This window comes from Oncorhynchus keta, chromosome 7, assembly GCF_023373465.1.
Source record: "Oncorhynchus keta strain PuntledgeMale-10-30-2019 chromosome 7, Oket_V2, whole genome shotgun sequence".
Taxonomy (NCBI): domain Eukaryota; kingdom Metazoa; phylum Chordata; class Actinopteri; order Salmoniformes; family Salmonidae; genus Oncorhynchus; species Oncorhynchus keta.
In genome coordinates, this window is record NC_068427.1 from 14,637,691 (window position 1) to 14,663,720 (window position 26,030).

Consider the following 26,030-nt stretch of genomic DNA (forward strand, 5'->3'; position numbering starts at 1 on the left):
TTCCCTCCCTCTACCTGTCTTCCCTCCCTCTACCTGTCTTCCCCCCTCTACCTGTCTTCCCTCCCTCTATTTGTCTCCCCTCCCTCTACCTGTCTTCCCCCCTCTACCTGTCTTCCCTCCCTCTATTTGTCTCCCCTCCCTCTACTTGTCTCCCCTCCCTCTACCTGTCTCCCCTCCCTCTACCTGTCTTCCCTCCCTCTATTTGTCTCCCCTCCCTCTACTTGTCTCCCCTCCCTCTACCTGTCTCCCCTCCCTCTACCTGTCTTCCCCCTCTACCTGTCTTCCCTCCCTCTACCTGTCTTCCCTCCCTCTACCTGTCTTCCCTCCCTCTACCTGTCTTCCCTCCCTCTACCTGTCTCCCTCCCTCTACCTGTCTCCCCTCCCTCTACCTGTCTCCCCTCCCTCTACCTGTCTTCCCTCCCTCTATTTGTCTCCCCTCCCTCTACTTGTCTCCCCTCCCTCTACCTGTCTCCCCTCCCTCTACCTGTCTTCCCCCTCTACCTGTCTTCCCTCCCTCTACCTGTCTTCCCTCCCTCTACCTGTCTTCCCTCCCTCTACCTGTCTTCCCTCCCTCTACCTGTCTCCCCTCCCTCTACCTGTCTTCCCCCCTCTACCTGTCTTCCTTCCCTCTACCTGTCTCCCCTCCCTCTACCTGTCTCCCCTCCCTCTACCTGTCTTCCCCCCTCTACCTGTCTTCCCCCCTCTACCTGTCTTCCCTCCCTCTACCTGTCTTCCCCCCTCTACCTGTCTTCCCTCCCTCTACCTGTCTTCCCCCTCTACCTGTCTTCCCCCTTCTACCTGTCTTCCCCCCTCTACCTGTCTTCCCTCCCTCTACCTGTCTTCCCCCCTCTACATGTCTCCCCCCTCTACCTGTCTTCCCCCCTCTACCTGTCTTCCCCCCTCTACCTGTCTTCCCCCCTCTACCTGTCTTCCCTCCCTCTACTTGTCTCCCTCCCTCTACCTGTCTTCCCCCCTCTACCCGTCTTCCCCCCTCTACCTGTCTCCCCTCCCTCTACTTGTCTTCCCCTCTCTACCTGTCTTCCCCCCTCTACCCGTCTTCCCCCCTCTACCTCTCTCCCCTCCCTCTACCTGTCTCCCCTCCCTCTACCTGTCTTCCCCCCTCTACCCGTCTTCCCCCCTCTACCTGTCTTCCCTCCCTCTACTTGTCTTCCCCCCTCTACCTGTCTTCCCCCCTCTACCTGTCTCCCCTCCCTCTACTTGATGCCCCTCCCTCTACCTGTCTCCCCTCCCTCTACCTGTCTTCCCGCTCTACCTGTCTTCCCTCCCTCTACCTGTCTTCCCTCCCTCTACCTGTCTTCCCCCCTCTACCTGTCTTCCCTCCCTCTATTTGTCTCCCCTCCCTCTACCTGTCTTCCCCCCTCTACCTGTCTTCCCTCCCTCTATTTGTCTCCCCTCCCTCTACTTGTCTCCCCTCCCTCTACCTGTCTCCCCTCCCTCTACCTGTCTTCCCTCCCTCTATTTGTCTCCCCTCCCTCTACTTGTCTCCCTCCCTCTACCTGTCTCCCTCCCTCTACCTGTCTTCCCCTCTACCTGTCTTCCCTCCCTCTACCTGTCTTCCCTACCTCTACCTGTCTTCCCTCCCTCTACCTGTCTCCCCCCCTCTACCTGTCTCCCTCCCTCTACCTGTCTCCCTCCCTCTACCTGTCTTCCCTCCCTCTATTTGTCTCCTCCCTCTACTTGTCTCCCCTCCCTCTACCTGTCTCCTCCCTCTACCTGTCTTCCCCTCTACCTGTCTTCCCTCCCTCTACCTGTCTTCCCCCCTCTACCTGTCTTCCCTCCCTCTACCTGTCTTCCCTCCCTCTACCTGTCTCCCTCCCTCTACCTGTCTTCCCCCTCTACCTGTCTTCCTTCCCTCTACCTGTCTCCCTCCCTCTACCTGTCTCCCCTCCCTCTACCTGTCTTCCCCCCTCTACCTGTCTTCCCCCTCTACCTGTCTTCCCTCCCTCTCCCTGTCTTCCCCCCTCTACCTGTCTTCCCCCTTCTACCTGTTTTTCCCCCCTCTACCTGTCTTCCCTCCCTCTACCTGTCTTCCCCCCTCTACATGTCTCCCCCCCTCTACTTGTCTTCCCCCCTCTACCTGTCTTCCCCCCTCTACCTGTCTTCCCCCCTCTACCTGTCTTCCCTCCCTCTACTTGTCTCCCCTCCCTCTACCTGTCTTCCCCCCTCTACCCGTCTTCCCCCTCTACCTGTCTCCCTCCCTCTACTTGTCTTCCCTCTCTACCTGTCTTCCCCCTCTACCCGTCTTCCCCCTCTACCTCTCTCCTCCCCTCTACCTGTCTCCCTCCCCTCTACCTGTCTTCCCCCTCTACCCGTCTTCCCCCTCTACCTGTCTCCCTCCCTCTACTTGTCTTCCCTCTCTACCTGTCTTCCCCCTCTACCTGTCTTCCCCCTCTACCCGTCTTCCCCCTCTACCTGTCTTCCCTCCCTCTACTTGTCTTCCCCCTCTACCTGTCTTCCCCCTCTACCTGTCTCCTCCCTCTACTTGATGCCCCTCCCTCTACCTGTCTCCCTCCCTCTACCTGTCTTCCCCCTCTACCTGTCTCCCTCCCCTCTACCTGTCTTCCTCCCTCTACCTGTCTCCCTCCCTTTACCTGTCTCCCTCCCTCTACCTGTCTCCCCTCCCTCTACCTGTCTCCACCCTCTACCTGTCTTCCCCTCTACCTGTCTTCCCCTCTACCTGTCTTCCCCCCTCTACCTGTCTTGCCCCCTCTACCTGTCTTCCCCCCTCTACCTGTCTTCCCCCTCTACCTGTCTTCCCCCTCTACCTGTCTTGCCCCCTCTACCTGTCTTCCCCCTCTACTTGTCTTCCCCCTCTACCTGTCTTCCCCTCTACCTGTCTTCCCCCTCTACCTGTCTTCCCCCTCTACCTGTCTTCCCCCTCTACCTGTCTTCCCCCTCTACCTGTCTTCCCCCCTCTACCTGTCTTCCCCCCTCTACCTGTCTTCCCCCCTCTACCTGTCTTCCCCCCTCTACCTGTCTTCCCCCCTCTACCTGTCTTCCCCCCTCTACCTGTCTTCCCCCCTCTACCTGTCTTGCCCCCTCTACCTGTCTTCCCCTCTACTTGTCTTCCCCCTCTACCTGTCTTCCCCCCTCTACCTGTCTTCCTCCCTCTACCTGTCTTCCCTCCCTCTACCTGTCTCCCTCCCTCTACCTGTCTCCCTCCCTCTACCTGTCTCCCCTCTACCTGTCTTCCCCCTCTACCTGTCTTCCCCCTCTACCTGTCTTCCCCCTCTACCTGTCTTCCCCCTCTACCTGTCTTCCCCTCTACTTGTCTTCCCCCTGTCTTCCCCCTCTACCTGTCTTCCCCCTCTACCTGTCTTCCCTCCCTCTACCTGTCTTCCCCCTCTACCTGTCTTCCCCCTCTACCTGTCTTCCCCCTCTACCTGTCTTCCCTCCCTCTACCTGTCTCCCCTCCCTCTACCTGTCTCCCCTCCCTCTACCTGTCTTCCCCCTCTACCTGTCTTCCCCCTCTACCTGTCTCCCTCCCTCTACCTGTCTTCCCTCCTCTACCTGTCTCCCCTCCCTCTACCTGTCTCCCCTCTCTCTACCTGTCTCCCCTCCCTCTACCTGTCTCCCCTCCCTCTACCTGTCTTCCCCCCTCTACCTGTCTCCCCTCCCTCTACCTGTCTTCCCCCCTCTACCTCCTCCACAGTTGCTGATAGGGTTTGAGAGTGGAACAGTAGTCCAATGGGACCTCCGAGCCAAGAAGGTTGACTTCCGAATCTACTACGATGAGGCGAGTACTATCTTTCATTCTCTCTCTCTATCTCTCCCTCCCACTAGCAGACAGCTGAACAAGTGATTTCACCCACATGGACTGTCTGATGTAAGGTTTACAAAGACCGTGTGGGAGCTTCTTTTACATGGATGCTTTCTTAGGGTTCATTAAGACTCCCGTAAAAGTGTGTTTACGTAAGGTCACACAATCAGGGATGATGTAAGGGCCCTATCTGATTAATCATTGACAGTGTACATGATTTGTAACCTATATGCCCCTACTCGCCCTTCAGGCATCAGTTAAACCTCTACCTTCCTCCCCTTATTTCTAAAGAGGTGTCATTAGGTCTGTCAGTGTTAATTACCCAGTGTGATGCATGATGGAGGCCCGTCTCCGGTCCCTCCACGTTGCTAGGGCCTCACCATCGTAGACCATTTAGAACATGACAAGGGGAGAGGCATCGCCATGGCAGCCTAGACAAAAGCCGAGCGCGTAGGACAAAAGGAGCTCTCACTCTGCCATGATTCATTAAAGGAAGGCTCTTTGTGTGACGCTCCCGATGCGAGCCCGGGAGAAGAGAGGAACGGGAGGATAAATAGCAGCGCTCCAGATATCACACAGCGCTCCAGATATCACACAGCTCTCCGCTCGGAGACCGATGCTCGTCACAGAAGAGGCCGATGCATTGGAGCGTGCTTCAGATTTTACAACACTCCCTCTTTATATATATATATATATATATATATATATATATATATATATATATATATATATATATATATGTACCGTATATCTATCACTCACTCTCCGGGAATAAAAAGCAAACCCCATTACAAAGGCTGGTAGAGGAGCTCTCTGCTGAAACCTATAGTTTTTCATTAGTGCAGTTCGATTAACTGGCTCATGAATTCTCCCAAGTCATTTCTGTCTCCTTTAATATCACAGGCAAGCAACATCTACACCTGTCAATTTCCTTTCTTTCTCCTCCCGTTGATGTCCTGGAGCTCTCCGGTTCTGTGCGTAGTTTGTGCTACTGATCCCTCTCACGGGTTCTAATCAGTCCAGTTCTAGTCGTGTCCTCTCTCATTTAACACCAGGTTAGTTGAGGGACAGCACTCATTGGTTTTAGCTGCTAGGTTAACTGTGGTTGAAGGACTGCATTCCTATCCTCACATTGGTGTTGTTACTTCCCCCCCAAAAAATGATATATTACCTATTATCATTTTACTGACTATTCCCTAGGAAAAGTGATTCATTGCACTACTTGTTATATTACTTTTTGCGTTACAACCCAAAATGTTGCGTGTCCTCACTCAACGTCAACTGTCACTGGCATTTTGTCTGTCTGAAAAGAGGTGGATTCTACCTTGGATAAGGGCAGCACTTCGTCTACTCCAAACCCAGCTATAGGCTTGTTCATCAGTTTCTGGGTTACAGCCTGTCCTCCTGAACGATCCAAATCGAGCCTTGGTTGTTTGGATGAGGTAGACCTACAGTCATTTTCAGCAGCGGTGGTCAGGTCTTGGGGGTCTTTTTTCAACGAGTTTTGTGTTTGTGTGTTGCTTTTGCAGATGCTTCAAGAGATTGGGAGTTGTGTTTATAGCAGTGGAGAGTTGTTTCTTGCCTGGGCACAGTTTACATTGGACAGTTGTATCCTTAGCATTTTGTCCTACCAAATCAAACCAATAGGAGTACTCCCAGCAGTAGTGCGTGCATACGTTAACAGGAACTTGGTGAGAGGACGAAAAACGTTTAGAATCTGGGGCAGGGGGATTTTATTTATACTGTGCAAAGTATATATAAATATACTGTGAGTGATTAATATTTATTTGGATCAATAACTGTAATGGGAAGGGAATGATAATAGAAGTGATAGAAGTGACAACCTATTTCTTTGATCAGTAACTGTAATATCTGTCTCGCTCTCTCTCTGTTTCTCTTTCCACGTTACCCTCCCTCCTTCCCTATACCCTTTACCTCTCTCTCTGTTTCTCTTTCCACGTTACCTTCTCTCCTTCCCTATACCCTTTACCTCTCTCTCTGTTTCTCTTTCCACGTTACCCTCCCTCCTTCCCGATACCCTTTACCTCTCTCTCTGTTTCTCTTTCCACGTTACCTTCTCTCCTTCCCTATACCCTTTACCTCTCTCTCTGTTTCTCTTTCCACGTTACCTTCTCTCCTTCCCTATACCCTTTACCTCTCTCTCTGTTTCTCTTTCCACGTTACCTTCTCTCCTTCCCTGTACCCTTTACCTCTCTCTCTGTTTCTCTTTCCACGTTACCTTCTCTCCTTCCCTATACCCTTTACCTCTCTCTCTGTTTCTCTTTCCACGTTACCTTCTCTCCTTCCCTATACCCTTTACCTCTCTCTCTGTTTCTCTTTCCACGTTACCTTCTCTCCTTCCCTATACCCTTTACCTCTCTCTCTGTTTCTCTTTCCACGTTACCTTCTCTCCTTCCCTATACCCTTTACCTCTCTCTCTGTTTCTCTTTCCACGTTACCCTCCTCCTTCCCTATACCCTTTACCTCTCTCTGTTTCTCTTTCCACGTTACCTTCTCTCCTTCCCTATACCCTTTACCTCTCTCTCTGTTTCTCTTTCCACGTTACCCTCCCTCCTTCCCTATACCCTTTACCTCTCTCTCTGTTTTTCTTTCCACGTTACCTTCTCTCCTTCCCTATACCCTTTACCTCTCTCTCTGTTTCTCTTTCCACGTTACCTTCTCTCCTTCCCTATACCCTTTACCTCTCTCTCTGTTTCTCTTTCCACGTTACCTTCTCTCCTTCCATATACCCTTTACCTCTCTCTCTGTTTCTCTTTCCACGTTACCTTCTCTCCTTCCCTATACCCTTTACCTCTCTCTCTGTTTCTCTTTCCACGTTACCTTCTCTCCTTCCCTATACCATTTACCTCTCTCTCTGTTTCTCTTTCCACGTTACCTTCTCTCCTTCCCTATACCCTTTACCTCTCTCTCTGTTTCTAATTCCACGTTACCTTCTCTCCTTCCCTATACCATTTACCTCTCTCTCTGTTTCTCTTTCCATGTTACCTTCTCTCCTTCCCTATACCCTTTACCTCTCTCTCTGTTTCTCTTTCCATGTAACCCTCTCTCCTTCCCTATACCATTTACCTCTCTCTCTGTTTCTCCCTCCTTCCACGTTACACTCTCTCCTTCCCTATACCATTTACCTCTCTCTCTGTTTCTCCCTCCTTCCACGTTACCCTCTCTCATTCCCTATACCCTTTACCTCTCTCTCTGTTTCTCTTTCCACGTTACCCTCCCTCCTTCCCTATACCCTTTACCTCTCTCTCTGTTTCTCTTTCCATGTAACCCTCTCTCCTTCCCTATACCCTTTACCTCTCTCTCTGTTTCTCCCTCCTTCCACGTTACCCTCTCTCCTTCCCTATACCCTTTACCTCTCTCTCTGTTTCTCTTTCCACGTTACCCTCCCTCCTTCCCTATACCCTTTACCTCTCTCTCTGTTTCTCTTTCCACGTTACCTTCTCTCCTTCCCTATACCCTTTACCTCTCTCTGTTTCTCTTTCCACGTTACCCTCCCTCCTTCCCTATACCCTTTACCTCTCTCTCTGTTTCTCTTTCCACGTTACCCTCCCTCCTTCCCAATACCCTTTACCTCTCTCTCTGTTTCTCTTTCCACGTTACCCTCCCTCCTTCCCTATACCCTTTACCTCTCTCTGTTTCTCCCTCCTTCCATGTTACTCTCCCTCCTTCCATGTTACCCTCTCTCCTTCCCTATACCCTTTACCTCTCTCTGTTTCTCCCTCCTTCCATGTTACTCTCCCTCCTTCCATGTTACCCTCTCTCATTCCCTATACCCTTTACCTCTCTCTCTGTTTCTCTTTCCATGTAACCCTCTCTCCTTCCCTATACCCTTTACCTCTCTCTCTGTTTCTCCCTCCTTCCACGTTACCCTCTCTCCTTCCCTATACCCTTTACCTCTCTCTCTGTTTCTCTTTCCACGTTACCCTCCCTCCTTCCCTATACCCTTTACCTCTCTCTCTGTTTCTCTTTCCATGTAACCCTCTCTCCTTCCCTATACCCTTTACCTCTCTCTCTGTTTCTCCCTCCTTCCACGTTACCCTCTCTCCTTCCCTATACCCTTTACCTCTCTCTCTGTTTCTCTTTCCACGTTACCCTCCCTCCTTCCCTATACCCTTTACCTCTCTCTCTGTTTCTCTTTCCACGTTACCTTCTCTCCTTCCCTATACCCTTTACCTCTCTCTGTTTCTCTTTCCACGTTACCCTCCCTCCTTCCCTATACCCTTTACCTCCTCTCTGTTTCTCTTTCCACGTTACCCCTCCTTCCCACCTTTACTCTCTCTGTTTCTCTTTCCACGTTACCCTCCCTCCTTCCCTATACCCTTTACCTCTCTCTGTTTCTCCCTCCTTCCATGTTACTCTCCCTCCTTCCATGTTACCCTCTCTCCTTCCCTATACCCTTTACCTCTCTCTCTGTTTCTCTTTCCACGTTACCTTCTCTCCTTCCCTATACCCTTTACCTCTCTCTCTGTTTCTCTTTCCACGTTACCTTCTCTCCTTCCCTATACCCTTTACCTCTCTCTCTGTTTCTCTTTCCACGTTACCCTCCCTCCTTCCCTATACCCTTTACCTCTCTCTCTGTTTCTCTTTCCACGTTACCTTCTCTCCTTCCCTATACCCTTTACCTCTCTCTCTGTTTCTCTTTCCACGTTACCCTCCCTCCTTCCCTATACCCTTTACCTCTCTCTCTGTTTTTCTTTCCACGTTACCTTCTCTCCTTCCCTATACCCTTTACCTCTCTCTCTGTTTCTCTTTCCACGTTACCTTCTCTCCTTCCCTATACCCTTTACCTCTCTCTCTGTTTCTCTTTCCACGTTACCTTCTCTCCTTCCATATACCCTTTACCTCTCTCTCTGTTTCTCTTTCCACGTTACCTTCTCTCCTTCCCTATACCCTTTACCTCTCTCTCTGTTTCTCTTTCCACGTTACCTTCTCTCCTTCCCTATACCATTTACCTCTCTCTCTGTTTCTCTTTCCACGTTACCTTCTCTCCTTCCCTATACCCTTTACCTCTCTCTCTGTTTCTAATTCCACGTTACCTTCTCTCCTTCCCTATACCATTTACCTCTCTCTCTGTTTCTCTTTCCATGTTACCTTCTCTCCTTCCCTATACCCTTTACCTCTCTCTCTGTTTCTCTTTCCATGTAACCCTCTCTCCTTCCCTATACCATTTACCTCTCTCTCTGTTTCTCCCTCCTTCCACGTTACACTCTCTCCTTCCCTATACCATTTACCTCTCTCTCTGTTTCTCCCTCCTTCCACGTTACCCTCTCTCATTCCCTATACCCTTTACCTCTCTCTCTGTTTCTCTTTCCACGTTACCCTCCCTCCTTCCCTATACCCTTTACCTCTCTCTCTGTTTCTCTTTCCATGTAACCCTCTCTCCTTCCCTATACCCTTTACCTCTCTCTCTGTTTCTCCCTCCTTCCACGTTACCCTCTCTCCTTCCCTATACCCTTTACCTCTCTCTCTGTTTCTCTTTCCACGTTACCCTCCCTCCTTCCCTATACCCTTTACCTCTCTCTCTGTTTCTCTTTCCACGTTACCTTCTCTCCTTCCCTATACCCTTTACCTCTCTCTGTTTCTCTTTCCACGTTACCCTCCCTCCTTCCCTATACCCTTTACCTCTCTCTCTGTTTCTCTTTCCACGTTACCCTCCCTCCTTCCCAATACCCTTTACCTCTCTCTCTGTTTCTCTTTCCACGTTACCCTCCTCCTTCCCTATACCCTTTACCTCTCTCTGTTTCTCCCTCCTTCCATGTTACTCTCCCTCCTTCCATGTTACCCTCTCTCCTTCCCTATACCCTTTACCTCTCTCTGTTTCTCCCTCCTTCCATGTTACTCTCCCTCCTTCCATGTTACCCTCTCTCATTCCCTATACCCTTTACCTCTCTCTCTGTTTCTCTTTCCATGTAACCCTCTCTCCTTCCCTATACCCTTTACCTCTCTCTCTGTTTCTCCCTCCTTCCACGTTACCCTCTCTCCTTCCCTATACCCTTTACCTCTCTCTCTGTTTCTCTTTCCACGTTACCCTCCCTCCTTCCCTATACCCTTTACCTCTCTCTCTGTTTCTCTTTCCATGTAACCCTCTCTCCTTCCCTATACCCTTTACCTCTCTCTCTGTTTCTCCCTCCTTCCACGTTACCCTCTCTCCTTCCCTATACCCTTTACCTCTCTCTCTGTTTCTCTTTCCACGTTACCCTCCCTCCTTCCCTATACCCTTTACCTCTCTCTCTGTTTCTCTTTCCACGTTACCTTCTCTCCTTCCCTATACCCTTTACCTCTCTCTGTTTCTCTTTCCACGTTACCCTCCCTCCTTCCCTATACCCTTTACCTCTCTCTCTGTTTCTCTTTCCACGTTACCCTCCCTCCTTCCCAATACCCTTTACCTCTCTCTCTGTTTCTCTTTCCACGTTACCCTCCCTCCTTCCCTATACCCTTTACCTCTCTCTGTTTCTCCCTCCTTCCATGTTACTCTCCCTCCTTCCATGTTACCCTCTCTCCTTCCCTATACCCTTTACCTCTCTCTCTGTTTCTCTTTCCACGTTACCCTCCCTCCGTCCCTATACCCTTTACCTCTCTCTCTGTTTCTCTTTCCACGTTACCCTCCCTCCTTCCCTATACCCTTTACCTCTCTCTGTTTCTCGCTCCTTCCATGTTACTCTCCCTCCTTCCATGTTACCCTCTCTCCTTCCCTATACCCTTTACCTCTCTCTCTGTTTCTCTTTCCACGTTACCCTCCCTCCTTCCCTATACCCTTTACCTCTCTCTCTGTTTCTCTTTGCACGTTACCCTCCCTCCTTCCCTATACCATTTACCTCTCTCTCTGTTTCTCCCTCCTTCCACGTTACCCTACCTCCTTCCCTATACCCTTTACCTCTCTCTCTGTTTCTCCCTCCTTCCATGTTACCCTCTCTCCTTCCCTATACCCTTTACCTCTCTCTGTTTCTCCCTCCTTCCACGTTACCCTCCCTCATTCCCTATACCCTTTACCTCTCTCTCTGTTTCTCCTTCCACGTTACCCTCTCTCCTTCCCTATACGCTTTACCTCTCTCTCTGTTTCTCCCTCCTTCCATGTTACCCTTCCTCTCTCCTTCCCTATACCCTTTACCTCTCTCTCTGTGCCTCCCTCTTTCCACTTTACCCTCCCTCCTTCCCTATACCCTTTACCTCTCTCTCTGTTTCTTCCTCTTTCCACGTTACCCTCTCTCCTTTCCTATACCCTTTACCTCTCTCTGTGTCTCTCTCCTTCCCTATACCCTTTACCTCTCTCTCTGTTTCTCCCTCCTTCCCTATACCCTTTACCTCTCTCTGTGTATCTCTCCTTCCATATACCCTTTACCTATCTCTGTTTCTCCCTCCTTCCCTATACCCTTTACCTCTCTCGGTGTCTCTCTCCTTCCCTATACCCTTTACCTCTCTCTGTTTCTCTTTCCACGTTACCCTCCCTCCTTCCCTATACCCTTTACCTCTCTCTCTGTTTCTCTTTCCACGTTACCCTCCCTCCTTCCCAATACCCTTTACCTCTCTCTCTGTTTCTCTTTCCACGTTACCCTCCCTCCTTCCCTATACCCTTTACCTCTCTCTGTTTCTCCCTCCTTCCATGTTACTCTCCCTCCTTCCATGTTACCCTCTCTCCTTCCCTATACCCTTTACCTCTCTCTCTGTTTCTCTTTCCACGTTACCCTCCCTCCGTCCCTATACCCTTTACCTCTCTGTTTCTCTTTCCACGTTACCCTCCCTTCCCTATACCCTTTACCTCTCTCTGTTTCTCGCTCCTTCCATGTTACTCTCCCTCCTTCCATGTTACCCTCTCTCCTTCCCTATACCCTTTACCTCTCTCTCTGTTTCTCTTTCCACGTTACCCTCCCTCCTTCCCTATACCCTTTACCTCTCTCTCTGTTTCTCTTTGCACGTTACCCTCCCTCCTTCCCTATACCATTTACCTCTCTCTCTGTTTCTCCCTCCTTCCACGTTACCCTACCTCCTTCCCTATACCCTTTACCTCTCTCTGTTTCTCCCTCCTTCCATGTTACCCTCTCCTTCCCTATACCCTTTACCTCTCTCTGTTTCTCCCTCCTTCCACGTTACCCTCCCTCATTCCCTATACCCTTTACCTCTCTGTTTCTCCTTCCACGTTACCCTCTCTCCTTCCCTATACGCTTTACCTCTCTCTCTGTTTCTCCCTCCTTCCATGTTACCCTTCCTCTCTCCTTCCCTATACCCTTTACCTCTCTCTCTGTGCCTCCCTCTTTCCACTTTACCCTCCCTCCTTCCCTATACCCTTTACCTCTCTCTCTGTTTCTTCCTCTTTCCACGTTACCCTCTCTCCTTTCCTATACCCTTTACCTCTCTCTGTGTCTCTCTCCTTCCCTATACCCTTTACCTCTCTCTCTGTTTCTCCCTCCTTCCCTATACCCTTTACCTCTCTCTGTGTATCTCTCCTTCCATATACCCTTTACCTATCTCTGTTTCTCCCTCCTTCCCTATACCCTTTACCTCTCTCGGTGTCTCTCTCCTTCCCTATACCCTTTACCTCTCTCTCTGTGTCTCCCTCCTTTCCTATACCCTTTACCTCTCTCTCTGTGTCTCCCTCCTTCCCTATACCCTTTACCTCTCTCTCTGTGTCTCCCTCCTTCCCTATACCCTTTACCTCTCTCTGTTTCTCCCTCCTTCCCTATACCCTTTACCTCTCTCTGTTTCTCACTCCTTCCCTATACCCTTTACCTCTCTCGGTGTCTCTCTCCTTCCCTATATCCTTTACCTCTCTCTCTGTGTCTCCCTCCTTTCCTATACCCTTTACCTCTCTCTCTTTGTCTCCCTCCTTCCCTATACCCTTTACCTCTCTCTCTGTGTCTCCCTCCTTCCCTATACCCTTTACCTCTCTCTGTTTCTCCCTCCTTCCCTATACCCTTTACCTCTCTCTGTTTCTCCCTCCTTCCCTATACCCTTTACCTCTCTCTGTGTCTCTCTCCTTCCCTATACCCTTTACCTCTCTCTATTTCTCCCTCCTTCCCTATACCCTTTACCTCTCTCGGTGTCTCTCTCCTTCCCTATACCCTTTACCTCTCTCTCTGTGTCTCCCTCCTTTCCTATACCCTTTACCTCTCTCCTTCCCTATACCCTTTACCTCCCTTCTTCCCTATACCCTTTACCTCTCTCCTTCCCTATACCCTTTACCTCCCTCCTTCCCTATACCCTTTACCTCTCTCCTTCCCTATACCCTTTACCTCCCTCCTTCCCTATACCCTTTACCTCTCTCTGCAGGCTATCCATTCTGTGAGCTGGCATCACGAGGGGAAGCAGTTCATGTGCAGCCACTCAGATGGCAGCCTGACTATGTGGAACCTGAGAAACACAGCCAGGCCCATTCAGATCACCTACCCTCACGGTGAGGCACATGCACACAAACACACACATAACCTCTGACACTACAGCCCTGACCCCAACGTGGTGACACAGCACATGCGGTGGTCATTGAGGGGACGTTTGCGATGTAGATGGATTTGCGGATCTAGAGCGAAAACACATGGCATCAATTGATAGTGCTTTAAATCATGAACCTTTGCTGCCGGTAACGTCAAGACACGTTACAGTGACTTGGTGAGTCCGTAGATTTTCCAAGGTCCTGAGCGTACACTCCGATGAATAGGTGCCTCATCAGATGAATAGGTGCCTCATCAGGTCAGATGTTCGCTGAATACTCTTTGAGGAGCTCTGATTGCAATGAGCAAGCTCTGCGTTTCTGCCACGGCCTTGGCTCTCTGACGCTGTGTCGGCGTGGTCTGTGTGTAGGCGGCACAGTTTGACCCTGTGACTTTCCTCATGAAAGACTCCACCAGACACTCAGGAAGGACACACCGTGTCTGTCTATCTGACTGCCTGTCACACTGGGGATGAATAATAGGGACGGAATAGAGGACCGAAGATCTGTCTATCGGGACCATAGCTGTGTTAGTCTGATCGTCTTCATGGCTGTGGGTCGTTTGTGTATGATCGTGATGCCCGTCGTGGCCATGGGTGGTTGTCTCTGATGACCGCCGTGCCTGTGGGTGGCCCAGACCAGACGAACACATTCACAGTCATTCTGTGGGCTGTGGGCAAACTATCTCTCTCTGTTCTGGCTGACTCACTGAGACAGACAGGAAGGGTTTTGCCAAGCAGCACTGTGGGAAGGAAGGGCACGATTGGCTGAAATATACTGTACATCGTTATCCTGCCATGTGAATTTAGTTTTGGCCTGGTGTTGGATCAGTCAGACATCACTTTGAGCTGTGTATAGGCCTGGTATTGGATCAGTCACACATCACTTTGAGCTGTGTATAGGCCTGGTGTTGGATCAGTCAGACATCACTTTGAGCTGTGTATCGGCCTGGTGTTGGATCAGTCAGACATCACTTTGAGCTGTGTATCGGCCTGGTGTTGGATCAGTCAGACATCACTTTGAGCTGTGTATAGGCCTGGTGTTGGATCAGTCAGACATCACTTTGAGCTGTGTATCGGCCTGGTGTTGGATCAGTCAGACATCACTTTGAGCTGTGTATAGGCCTGGTGTTGGATCAGTCAGACATCACTTTGAGCTGTGTATAGGCCTGGTGTTGGATCAGTCAGACATCACTTTGAGCTGTGTATCGGCCTGGTGTTGGATCAGTCAGACATCACTTTGAGCTGTGTATAGGCCTGGTGTTGGATCAGTCAGACATCACTTTGAGCTGTGTATAGGCCTGGTGTTGGATCAGTCAGACATCACTTTGAGCTGTGTATAGGCCTGGTGTTGGATCAGTCAGACATCACTTTGAGCTGTGTATAGGCCTGGTGTTGGATCAGTCAGACATCACTTTGAGCTGTGTATAGGCCTGGTGTTGGATCAGTCTGACATCAATCAATCAATCAATCAAATGTATTTATAAAGCCCTTCTTACATCAGCTGATGTCACAAAGTCCTATACAGAAACTCAGCCTAAAACCCCAAAGAGCAAAGCAATGCAGATGTAGAAGCACCGTGTCTAGTCCTCTTCAGGCTGTGCCCGGGTGGAGATTATAACAGTACATGGCCAAGATGTTCAAGTGTTCATAGATGACCAGCAGGGTCAAATAATAATAATCACAGTGGTTGTAGAGGTTGCAACAGGTCAGCACCTCAGGAGTAAATGTCAGTTGGCTTTTCATAGGCGATCATTCAGAGTTAGAGAGAGAGTTAGAGAGAGAGAGAATAGAGAGGGAGAATAGAGAGAGAGTTAGAGAGAGAGTTAGTCATCAAGACAGGTAGTCCTGAGGCATGGTCCTAGGGCTCAGGTCTTCAGAGAGAAGAGAAAGAGAGAGAGTTAGAGAGAGAGTTAGTCATCAAGACAGGTAGTCCTGAGGCATGGTCCTAGGGCTCAGGTCTTCAGAGAGAAGAGAAAGAGAGAGAGGTAGAGAGAGAGTTAGTCATCAAGACAGGTAGTCCTGAGGCATGGTCCTAGGGCTCAGGTCTTCAGAGAGAAGAGAAAGAGAGAGAGGTAGAGAGAGAGTTAGTCATCAAGACAGGTAGTCCTGAGGCATGGTCCTAGGGCTCAGGTCTTCAGAGAGAAGAGAAAGAGAGAGAGGTAGAGAGAGAGTTAGTCATCAAGACAGGTAGTCCTGAGGCATGGTCCTAGGGCTCAGGTCTTCAGAGAGAAGAGAAAGAGAGAGAGGTAGAGAGAGAGTTAGTCATCAAGACAGGTAGTCCTGAGGCATGGTCATAGGGCTCAGGTCTTCAGAGAGAAGAGAAAGAGAGAGAGGTAGAGAGAGAGTTAGTCATCAAGACAGGTAGTCCTGAGGCATGGTCCTAGGGCTCAGGTCTTCAGAGAGAAGAGAAAGAGAGAGAGTTAGAGAGAGAGTTAGTCATCAAGACAGGTAGTCCTGAGGCATGGTCCTAGGGCTCAGGTCTTCAGAGAGAAGAGAAAGAGAGAGAGGTAGAGAGAGAGTTAGTCATCAAGACAGGTAGTCCTGAGGCATGGTCCTAGGGCTCAGGTCTTCAGAGAGAAGAGAAAGAGAGAGAGGTAGAGAGAGAGTTAGTCATCAAGACAGGTAGTCCTGAGGCATGGTCCTAGGGCTCAGGTCTTCAGAGAGAAGAGAAAGAGAGAGAGGTAGAGAGAGAGTTAGTCATCAAGACAGGTAGTCCTGAGGCATGGTCCTAGGGCTCAGGTCTTCAGAGAGAAGAGAAAGAGAGAGAGTTAGAGAGAGAGTTAGTCATCAAGACAGGTAGTCCTGAGGCATGGTCCTAGGGCTCAGGTCTTCAGAGAGAAGAGAAAGAGAGAGAGGTAGAGAGAGAGTTAGTCATCAAGACAGGTAGTCCTGAGGCATGGTCCTAGGGCTCAGGTCTTCAGAGAGAAGAGAAAGAGAGAGAGGTAGAGAGAGAGTTAGTCATCAAGACAGGTAGTCCTGAGGCATGGTCCTAGGGCTCAGAGAGAAGAGAAAGAGAGAGAGGTAGAGAGAGAGTTAGTCAGGTCTTCAGAGAGAAGAGAAAGAGAGAGAGGTAGAGAGAGAGTTAGTCATCAAGACAGGTAGTCCTGAGGCATGGTCCTAGGGCTCAGGTCTTCAGAGAGAAGAGAAAGAGAGAGAGGTAGAGAGAGAGTTAGTCATCAAGACAGGTAGTCCTGAGGCATGGTCATAGGGCTCAGGTCTTCAGAGAGAAGAGAAAGAGAGAGAGGTAGAGAGAGAGTTAGTCATCAAGACAGGTAGTCCTGAGGCATGGTCCTAGGGCTCAGGTCTTCAGAGAGAAGAGAAAGAGAGAGAGTTAGAGAGAGAGTTAGTCATCAAGACAGGTAGTCCTGAGGCATGGTCCTAGGGCTCAGGTCTTCAGAGAGAAGAGAAAGAGAGAGAGGTAGAGAGAGAGTTAGTCATCAAGACAGGTAGTCCTGAGGCATGGTCCTAGGGCTCAGGTCTTCAGAGAGAAGAGAAAGAGAGAGAGGTAGAGAGAGAGTTAGTCATCAAGACAGGTAGTCCTGAGGCATGGTCCTAGGGCTCAGGTCTTCAGAGAGAAGAGAAAGAGAGAGAGGTAGAGAGAGAGTTAGTCATCAAGACAGGTAGTCCTGAGGCATGGTCCTAGGGCTCAGGTCTTCAGAGAGAAGAGAAAGAGAGAGAGGTAGAGAGAGAGTTAGTCATCAAGACAGGTAGTCCTGAGGCATGGTCCTAGGGCTCAGGTCTTCAGAGAGAAGAGAAAGAGAGAGAGGTAGAGAGAGAGTTAGTCATCAAGACAGGTAGTCCTGAGGCATGGTCCTAGGGCTCAGGTCTTCAGAGAGAAGAGAAAGAGAGAGAGGTAGAGAGAGAGTTAGTCATCAAGACAGATAGTCCTGAGGCATGGTCCTAGGGCTCAGGTCTTCAGAGAGAAGAGAAAGAGAGAGAGTTAGAGAGAGAGTTAGTCATCAAGACAGGTAGTCCTGAGGCATGGTCCTAGGGCTCAGGTCTTCAGAGAGAAGAGAAAGAGAGAGAGGTAGAGAGAGAGTTAGTCATCAAGACAGGTAGTCCTGAGGCATGGTCCTAGGGCTCAGGTCTTCAGAGAGAAGAGAAAGAGAGAGAGGTAGAGAGAGAGTTAGTCATCAAGACAGGTAGTCCTGAGGCATGGTCCTAGGGCTCAGGTCTTCAGAGAGAAGAGAAAGAGAGAGAGGTAGAGAGAGAGTTAGTCATCAAGACAGGTAGTCCTGAGGCATGGTCCTAGGGCTCAGGTCTTCAGAGAGAAGAGAAAGAGAGAGAGGTAGAGAGAGAGTTAGTCATCAAGACAGGTAGTCCTGAGGCATGGTCCTAGGGCTCAGGTCTTCAGAGAGAAGAGAAAGAGAGAGAGGTAGAGAGAGAGTTAGTCATCAAGACAGGTAGTCCTGAGGCATGGTCCTAGGGCTCAGGTCTTCAGAGAGAAGAGAAAGAGAGAGAGGTAGAGAGAGAGTTAGTCATCAAGACAGGTAGTCCTGAGACATGGTCCTAGGGCTCAGGTCTTCAGAGAGAAGAGAGAGAAGAGAGAGAAGAGAAAGAGAGAGAGTTAGAGAGAGAGTTAGTCATCAAGACAGGTAGTCCTGAGGCATGGTCCTAGGGCTCAGGTCTTCAGAGAGAAGAGAAAGAGAGAGAGTTAGAGAGAGAGTTAGTCATCAAGACAGGTAGTCCTGAGGCATGGTCCTAGGGCTCAGGTCTTCAGAGAGAAGAGAAAGAGAGAGAGGTAGAGAGAGAGTTAGTCATCAAGACAGGTAGTCCTGAGGCATGGTCCTAGGGCTCAGGTCTTCAGAGAGAAGAGAAAGAGAGAGAGGTAGAGAGAGAGTTAGTCATCAAGACAGGTAGTCCTGAGGCATGGTCCTAGGGCTCAGGTCTTCAGAGAGAAGAGAAAGAGAGAGAGGTAGAGAGAGAGTTAGTCATCAAGACAGGTAGTCCTGAGGCATGGTCCTAGGGCTCAGGTCTTCAGAGAGAAGAGAAAGAGAGAGAGGTAGAGAGAGAGTTAGTCATCAAGACAGGTAGTCCTGAGGCATGGTCCTAGGGCTCAGGTCTTCAGAGAGAAGAGAAAGAGAGAGAGGTAGAGGAAGCATACTTACATTCACACGGGACACTTGAATCCATTTCAAATTGCAGTTGGATTTGAAGAGAGATGGTTGTGAAGAAGCTTGGACAACAAAGTCATAACTATCTAATGATATGAGGATGAAAAACAACATAACTGACTTATTTTGTTGATGTGCCCAACATGGCTTCCCCTTTTTTCCCCTGTCTCCCCCAGGGAAGATACTGAAGGACGGGAGGAAAGAGTCGTGTAAGCCCATCCTCAAGGTGGAATACAAGACCTCCAGGAACAGGTGAATACTCTGCCTCTCTTCATCTCATACACCTACGCAACAGACCCCAGATCCCTCCATCCCTCCCTGTGCTGTACGAACCAACATGGCACTCTAGTGCCAGGCGAAGCTGCCTTGTGTTCTGTAAAATGAAATGTCTTTGCCATAACCACTTTTCAGGCAACGGGATTTTCATAAAGGTTGTTGCTTTCTATTCCATTTACCCTCAAATAGAGACATTTTCCCTATGATATTTCAAATGATTGCCAAGAGCAGTTCCCCTGTAGTGAGAAATGTATTTGTCAAGTTTCCGATGTTTGTATTTGCCAAAAACTATTTTGATCACAGCGTGTTGTTCAGAAGTGAAACCTGGTAGGAATGAGCTCCAGATAGGTCTGAGTCACACGCTGGCTTTCAATCACAGAAAACAGTACAAAATACAGGGAGCCTTTACCAGGGAGCTGTTAAGAAGCGTTTCATCTCCAGACATGGGATTGATAGGTGCCTCTGAAGCAGAATTCCCTCTTGGCTTGATGCTGTGTTGATTGTTTGGAATGCATGATTGTTCCTAATTATCTCTTCCTATTTCTCCCTTCGGTGGTTCGTCAATTACAATGGAGGCTTGTAAATCATATAGTTGTAGTTGTGTATTAAAGAGCTAGATTGACAAGCAAAGGAAGCCCAGGTGCACCACTGAGACCAAGACAACACTTTAGACTGTGCCTTTCAGGGTGTGACCACGCTTTGTAATGCTGAAAGAAAACAGCACAACGCTCTTGTTACTCACGGCCATGACCGTGGGTGGTTTGTGTCTGATGGTCATTGTGACCGTGACCGTGGGTGGTTTGTGTCTGATGGTCATTGTGTCCGTGACTGTGGGTGGTTTGTGTCTGATGGTCATTGTGACCGTGACCGTGGGTGGTTTGTGTCTGATGGTCATTGTGACCGTGAGCGTGGGTGGTTTGTGTCTGATGGTCATTGTGACCGTGGGTGGTTTGTGTCTGATGGTCATTGTGACTGTGACCGTGGGTGGTTTGTGTCTGATGGTCATTGTTACCGTGGGTGGTTTTTGTCTGATGGTCATTGTTACCGTGGGTGGTTTGTGTCTGATGGTCATTGTTACCGTGGGTGGTTTGTGTCTGATGGTCATTGTGACCGTGACTGTGGGTGGTTTGTGTCTGATGGTCATTGTGACTGTGGGTGGTTTGTGTCTGATGGTCATTGTGACCGTGACCGTGACCGTGGGTGGTTTGTGTCTGATGGTCATTGTGACCGTGACCGTGGGTGGTTTGTGTCTGATGGTCATTGTGACCGTGGGTGGTTTGTGTCTGATGGTCATTGTGACCGTGACTGTGGGTGGTTTGTGTCTGGTGGTCATTGTGACCGTGGGTGGTTTGTGTCTGATGGTCATTGTGACCGTGACTGTGGGTGGTTTGTGTCTGGTGGTCATTGTGACCGTGGGTGGTTTGTGTCTGATGGTCATTGTTACCGTGGGTGGTTTATGTCTGATGGTCATTGTTACCGTGGGTGGTTGTGTCTGATGGTCTTTGTGACCATGGCCGTGGGCGGTTGTGTCTGATGGTCATTGTTACCGTAGGTTGTTTATATCTGATGGTCATTGTTACCGTGGGTGGTTGTGGCTGATGGTCATTGTGACCGTGGCCGTGGGTGGTTGTGTCTGATGGTCTTTGTGGCCGTGACGGTTTGTGGTTGTGTCTGATCTGGAGGACCGCCGGTGGTTGTGTCTGATGGTCATTGTGACCGTGAGACCGTGTGTGCTCGTGTTTGATGGCCGGTGTGACCGTCAGGTCCGTGGGTGGTTGTCTCTGACGGTCATCGTGACCGTGGGTGGATTGTGTCTGATAATGACGCCCGTTGTGACCGTGGGTGGTTGTGTTAGTCAGGCCCAGACCAGACAAACACATTCCCAGTCGTTCTGTGGGCTGTGGGCTCACTGTCTCTCTCTGTTCCCGTGGAGTCACTGAGACAGACAGGAAGAATTATGCCAAGCAGCCCTGTGTGAAGGAAGGGCACCATTGGCTGAAATATACTGTACATCTTTATCCTGCCATGTGAATTTTTTATATTCCTCCATTAAGTATCTATATTATACTGTAGGTCTGATTAAATCTTTCACTTCTTTTAGACACTGTGATGTTTCTCGTAGTCTCATGGTTAAATTTGTTGGGAAGGCTTATCTTGGATGGTGTGTCAGTGAACCATCAGCTGTCTGTCGTAAACAGGACATGATGTTTTTCATGATCATCCATGACAGCTTACTGTTCGTCTATTGTGTGACAAGTTCGCGAACGCTCTCGTGACCAATCATCCTATGTTATACCGACATTGAATATTTCCTGGATTCCATAGCGACACTTGATCACTCCGTCATGATATTGACATATGATCACAATAATGTCAGTCCTTAAGACCTGTTTGTCTTTGTTCCCACAGCAGTGAGCCCTATGTCATCTTCTCTGGGGGTCTGTCATATGACAAGTCCGGTGGAAGGAGGCCCACCCTGACCATCATGCACGGCAAAGCCATCACAGTGCTGGAGATGGACCACCCTATCGTAGAGTTCCTAGTACTCTGTGACACCCCATACTCCAACGGTGAGGGAAGGGATGGGGGGAGGGTGGAGGTCAGTAGGTTGGGTTTGAAAGATGGAGTAAAAGCCCCCCCCCCCCGCTCCAGTTTCTGGACATGCTGTTTTCAACTCTGTCTCTGTCTCTGTCTCTGTCTCTCTCTCTCTCTCTGTCTCTTACTCTGTCTCTGTCTCTGTCTCTGTCTCTCTCTGTCTCTGTCTCTCTCTCTCTCTCTCTCTCTCTCTCTCTCTCTCTCTCTCTCTCTCTCTCTCTCTCTCTCTCTCACTGGCCCTGGCCCTCTCTTTTCACTCACTTGCTGACTCTTGCTGACTCTTACTCTGTCTCTGTCTCTGTCTCTGTCTCTGTCTCTGTCTCTCTCTGTCTCTCTCTCTCTCTCTCTCTCTCTCTCTCTCTCTCTCTCTCTCTCTCTCTCTCTCTCTCTTTCACTGGCCCCTCTCTTTCACTTGACTCTTACTCACTTGCTGACTCTTACTCTCTCTTCTGTCTCTGACTGGCCTCTCTCTTTCACTTCTCTCTTTCACTCACTTGCTGACTCTTACTCTCTTCTGTCTCTGTCTCTGTCTCTGTCTCTCTCTCTCTCTCTCTCTCTCTCTCTCTCTCTCTCTCTCTCTCTCTCTTTCACTGGCCCTCTCTCTTTCACTCACTTGCTGACTCTTACTCTCTCTCTGTCTCTGTCTCTGTCTCTCTCTCTCTCTCTCTCTCTCTCTCTCTCTCTCTCTCTCTCTCTCTCTCTCTCTCTCTCTCTCTCTCTCTCTCTCTCTCTCTCTCTCTCTCCATGATAATTAGTCTAATTTGAGTCAAAGGTGTGATGGTAATGAGTGCCTCTGTGAGACCTTAAATTACTATATCTGCTCTCTCTCTGTCACATACCTGGGAGAGCAGAGGAACAGGGACTTCAGTACAAAGTACACACGCTCGCGCACACACACGTACCCATTCATATATTTACATTTCTATTTGAAGTATTGGAGTGAAGGATTTCCACAGTATTACGTTCCCTGTGTCTACTTCATCTATTGGATCTGTGTATGAATGTAATTCACTACTCTGCATATCTATGTGACTGTCTACAGAGGTCCAGGATCCTTATGCAGTGGTTGTGCTTTTAGAAAAGGACTTCATCGTGGTGGATCTGACACAGAGCAAGTATGTACGGCACACACGCACACACACACGCACATGCACACACACACACACACACACACACACACACACACACACACACACACACACACACACACACACACACACACACACACACACACACACACACACACACACACACACACACACACACACACACACACACACACACACCTTCCTGCAGTGAGGTGTCCTGCTGTGGTCCAGAGGGGAGCAGACTGTCACCTCCTGATGTGACTCGATGTGACAGGAGGGGTAACAGCCCTCTAACACCACGTAACAGCTATAAGAGTCCCAAACAGCATCAATGGATTTAAACATAGACACACTATCGACACATTCCATTGGCTGATTAAGAGAGATGGCCATTAAAACAAAGAAAATAAACGCACACAGACACATACACATACACACACACACAACACACATCCACCCAAATGTGTCACATTGCCTTGAGAGAACCTTATAGTCCCCTGCCACTCCGGTCAGCTGTCTGTCACTAACGTGTCATCATCACTCAGGAAGCAGGACAAAGACCATGTCACTGTGACACCGTCACACCTATGTCCACTGCTCTTCTTAAAATAGCCTCCTTGATGACACTCTCTGTCGATGATACATCAGCCCTATGATGGAGGGAGCTGAAGGAGGGACAGGGACGTCCAGCTAGTTATCAGTAGCTGTGTTAACATTATAAGGATGTTGATAAGAAACACTAATTGGACAATAAGGTGCTGGGAAGAACTTAAGTGGTGACCTGGGTGAGGTTATCTCCCTGCAAAAAATACCCATTAGATATACACTACAAAACATTAGGACCACCTGCTCTTTCTATGAATCCAGGTGAACGCGAGGATCCCTTATTGATGTCACCTGTTAAATCCACTTCAATCAGTGTCGATGAAGGGGAGGAGTAGTGGGTGTCTGGCGCACCGGTTTGTGTCAAGAGCTCAAATCAAATCAAATTGATTTATATAGCCCTTCGTACATCAGCTGATATCTCAAAGTGCTGTACAGAAACCCAGCCTAAAACCCCAAACAGCAAGCAATGCAGGTGTAGATGCACGGTGGCTAGGAAAAACTCCTTAGAAAGGCCAAAACCTAGGAAGAAACCTAGAGAGGAACCAGGCTATGTGGGGTGGCCAGTCCTCTTCTGGCTGTGCCGGGTGGAGATTATAACAGAACATGGCCAAAATGTTCAAATGTTCATAAATGACCAGCATGGCCCAATAATAATAAGGCAGAACAGTTGAAACTGGAGCAGCAGCACGGCCAGGTGGACTGGGGACAGCAAGGAGTCATCATGTCAGGTAGTCTTGAGGCATGGTCCTAGGGCTCAGGTCCTCCGAGAGAGAGAAAGAAAGAGAGAAAGAGAGAATTAGAGAGAGCACACTTAAATTCACACAGGACACCGAATAGGACAGGAGAAGTACTCCAGATATAACAAACTGACCCTAGCCCCCCGACACATAAACTACTGCAGCATAAATACTGGAGGCTGAGACAGGAGGGGTCAGGCGACACTGTGGCCCCATCCGAGGACACCTCCTGACAGGGCCAAACAGGAAGGATATAACCCCACCCACTTTGCCAATGCACAGCCCCCACACCACTAGAGGGATAGCTGCAACGCTGCTGGGTTTTCCACGCTCAACAGTTTCCCGTGTGTGGCAAGAATGGTCTAAAGTAACACCCAAAGGACATCCAGCCAACTTGACACAACTATGGGAAGTGTTGGAGTCAACATGGGCCAGCATCGCTGTGGAACGCTTTCGACACCTTGTAGAGTCCACGCCGCAACCAATTGAGGCTGTTTCTGAGGTCAACTCAATATCAGGAAGGTGTTCTTAATGTTTTGTCCACTCAGTGTACATGAACTGCAATACTCAGAGCAGCACCTTTTGCTTCTTTGCTATTTAGATATTTTGGTGATGACGTTCTGTAGCAGTCACAGACGTCTCCCTGGTGAGAACGCTACACGCTATAACAGTTCCCTCTCCCTTCTGCAGCTTCCCCATCTTTGAGAACCCCTACCCAATGGACATCCACGAGTCTCCTGTCACCTGTACGGCTTACTTCGCTGAGTGCCCTCCTGACATCATCCCCATCCTCTACTCCATAGGGGCCAAGCAGAAGAAGACTGGCTACAGCCACAAGGTACGCTACAGGTCATAGGTCAGACAATGACAAGATGGCTGAAGCAACAAACCAAAAAAACTCAATTACGTCCTGCATTTTTCAGTTCATGACCTGCTGTTTCTTGTAATCCATGACCACCTGTTTAATTGATGACAGGAGTGGCCAGTGAGCGGTGGCACATGGACACTAGGCTCACAGACCTACCCAGAGATCATCGTCACAGGGTAAGTCAGTGGGTTCCATGCTGTTGGATAGAGACTTTTTTTTTTTTGAAAGCTTGGCCACTGGGCACACACTCGTTGAAACAACGTCGTTTCCACGTCATTTCAATGAAAGGACCTGGAACCAATGTGGAATACGCATAGAATTGACATCTGTTCCCAGTAGGTGTGAACAAACATTGAATCACTGGTTCTATTTATTCGGACAGGATGTAGTAAAGTTTTCCTCTGGTGTTTATCATCGGTAGAAGCATTAGAGCGGGAATGTTTCATTCTGCTACAGTTTTAGAAATGGACAGTGCTCTTGACCTCTTTCCCTGTCTTTGATCCTTTCTGCAGACACGCAGACGGAACCGTAAAGTTTTGGGACGCCTCTGCTAGTAAGTTCTCTCCCTCCACCCTTTCTTACGCTGAATGTAATGCAATAATCTCTAACACGTGTCGTGTACGATTACACAACGTGGTGGGGTAGTAGAGTAAAGTCAAGTCAAGTAGGCGGTGCTTACTCCTGTCCTGTTTCGCGTATCGGTGACCTGTACAAGTGCGAAGTGGAAGTGTATTTTTGTTTGCCTTTCCGACACCCCTGAGACACCCTCGGAGAGTGTGGGTCATGGCCAGGGATCAGCCATTATTGACAGCGACCCTGGCGTAATTAGGGTTAAGTGCCTTGCTCAAGGGCAGATCTGCAGATTTTTCACCTAGTCAGCGTAGGAATTTAGAACGAGCAACCTTTCGGTTACTGGCCCAATGCTATTAGCCGCTAGGCTGTCCGTCGCCCCATAATAACTAAATTCATCCATTTATAAACGTCCTCTCACTGTTATTAACATCAAACTTAACATGTGTAAATATTTGTATGAACATAACAAGATTCAACAACTGAGACATAAACTGAACAAGTGCCACAGACATGTGACTAACAGAAATTGAATAATGTGTCCCTGAACAAAGGGGGGGTCAAAATGAAAAGTATCAGTCAGTACCTGGTGTGGCCACCAGCTGCATTAAGTACTGCAGTGCATCTCCTCATGGACTGCACCAGATTTGCCAGTTCTTGCTGTGAGATGTTATCCCACGCTTCCACCAAGGCACCTGCAAGTTCTCAGACATTTCTGGGGGGAATGGCCCTAGCCCTCACCCTCCAATCCAACAGGTCCCAGATGTGCTCGATGGGATTGAGATCCGGGGTCTTTGCTGGCCATGGCAGAATACTGACATTCCTGTCTTGCTGGAAATCACACACAGAACAAGCAGTATGGCTGGTGGCATTGTCATGCTGGAGGGTCATGTCAGGAAGAGCCTGCAGGAAGAGTACCACATGAGGGAGGAGGATGTCTTCCCTGTAACA

General features: G+C 49.2%; 1 protein-coding gene and 2 long non-coding RNA genes across 18 annotated transcripts in view; 2 read left to right on the forward strand and 1 right to left on the reverse strand.

The window, feature by feature from the left end:
* Window positions 1–26,030, forward strand: part of stxbp5l (syntaxin binding protein 5L) — a 258,352-nt gene that overhangs the window by 187,570 nt on the left and 44,752 nt on the right. For all 12 annotated transcript variants that reach the window (XM_052522027.1, XM_052522030.1, XM_052522028.1 and 9 more), the window contains 8 exons: window positions 3,674–3,757; window positions 13,067–13,190; window positions 18,516–18,591; window positions 21,025–21,185; window positions 22,253–22,325; window positions 24,332–24,479; window positions 24,618–24,685; window positions 25,022–25,062. In XM_052522027.1, the coding sequence (XP_052377987.1) occupies window positions 3,674–3,757; window positions 13,067–13,190; window positions 18,516–18,591; window positions 21,025–21,185; window positions 22,253–22,325; window positions 24,332–24,479; window positions 24,618–24,685; window positions 25,022–25,062 (775 nt within the window). The remainder of the gene's footprint in view (window positions 1–3,673; window positions 3,758–13,066; window positions 13,191–18,515; window positions 18,592–21,024; window positions 21,186–22,252; window positions 22,326–24,331; window positions 24,480–24,617; window positions 24,686–25,021; window positions 25,063–26,030) is intronic.
* On the reverse strand, window positions 346–3,654 carry LOC127931067 (uncharacterized). Its single transcript, XR_008139684.1, has 3 exons — window positions 3,626–3,654; window positions 3,405–3,461; window positions 346–577 (listed from the first exon to the last, which is right to left on the reverse strand). It is a non-coding gene; the product is annotated as an uncharacterized LOC127931067 (long non-coding RNA).
* On the forward strand, window positions 15,122–18,319 carry LOC127931066 (uncharacterized). Of its 5 annotated transcripts, XR_008139683.1 has the most exons (6): window positions 15,122–15,499; window positions 15,674–15,934; window positions 16,022–16,138; window positions 16,267–16,410; window positions 17,194–17,715; window positions 17,908–18,319. It is a non-coding gene; the product is annotated as an uncharacterized LOC127931066 (long non-coding RNA). The 5 variants fall into 5 exon arrangements; XR_008139679.1 differs by lacking the exon at window positions 16,022–16,138 and having other exon boundaries at window positions 15,674–15,964; XR_008139680.1 differs by lacking the exon at window positions 16,267–16,410 and having other exon boundaries at window positions 16,022–16,195.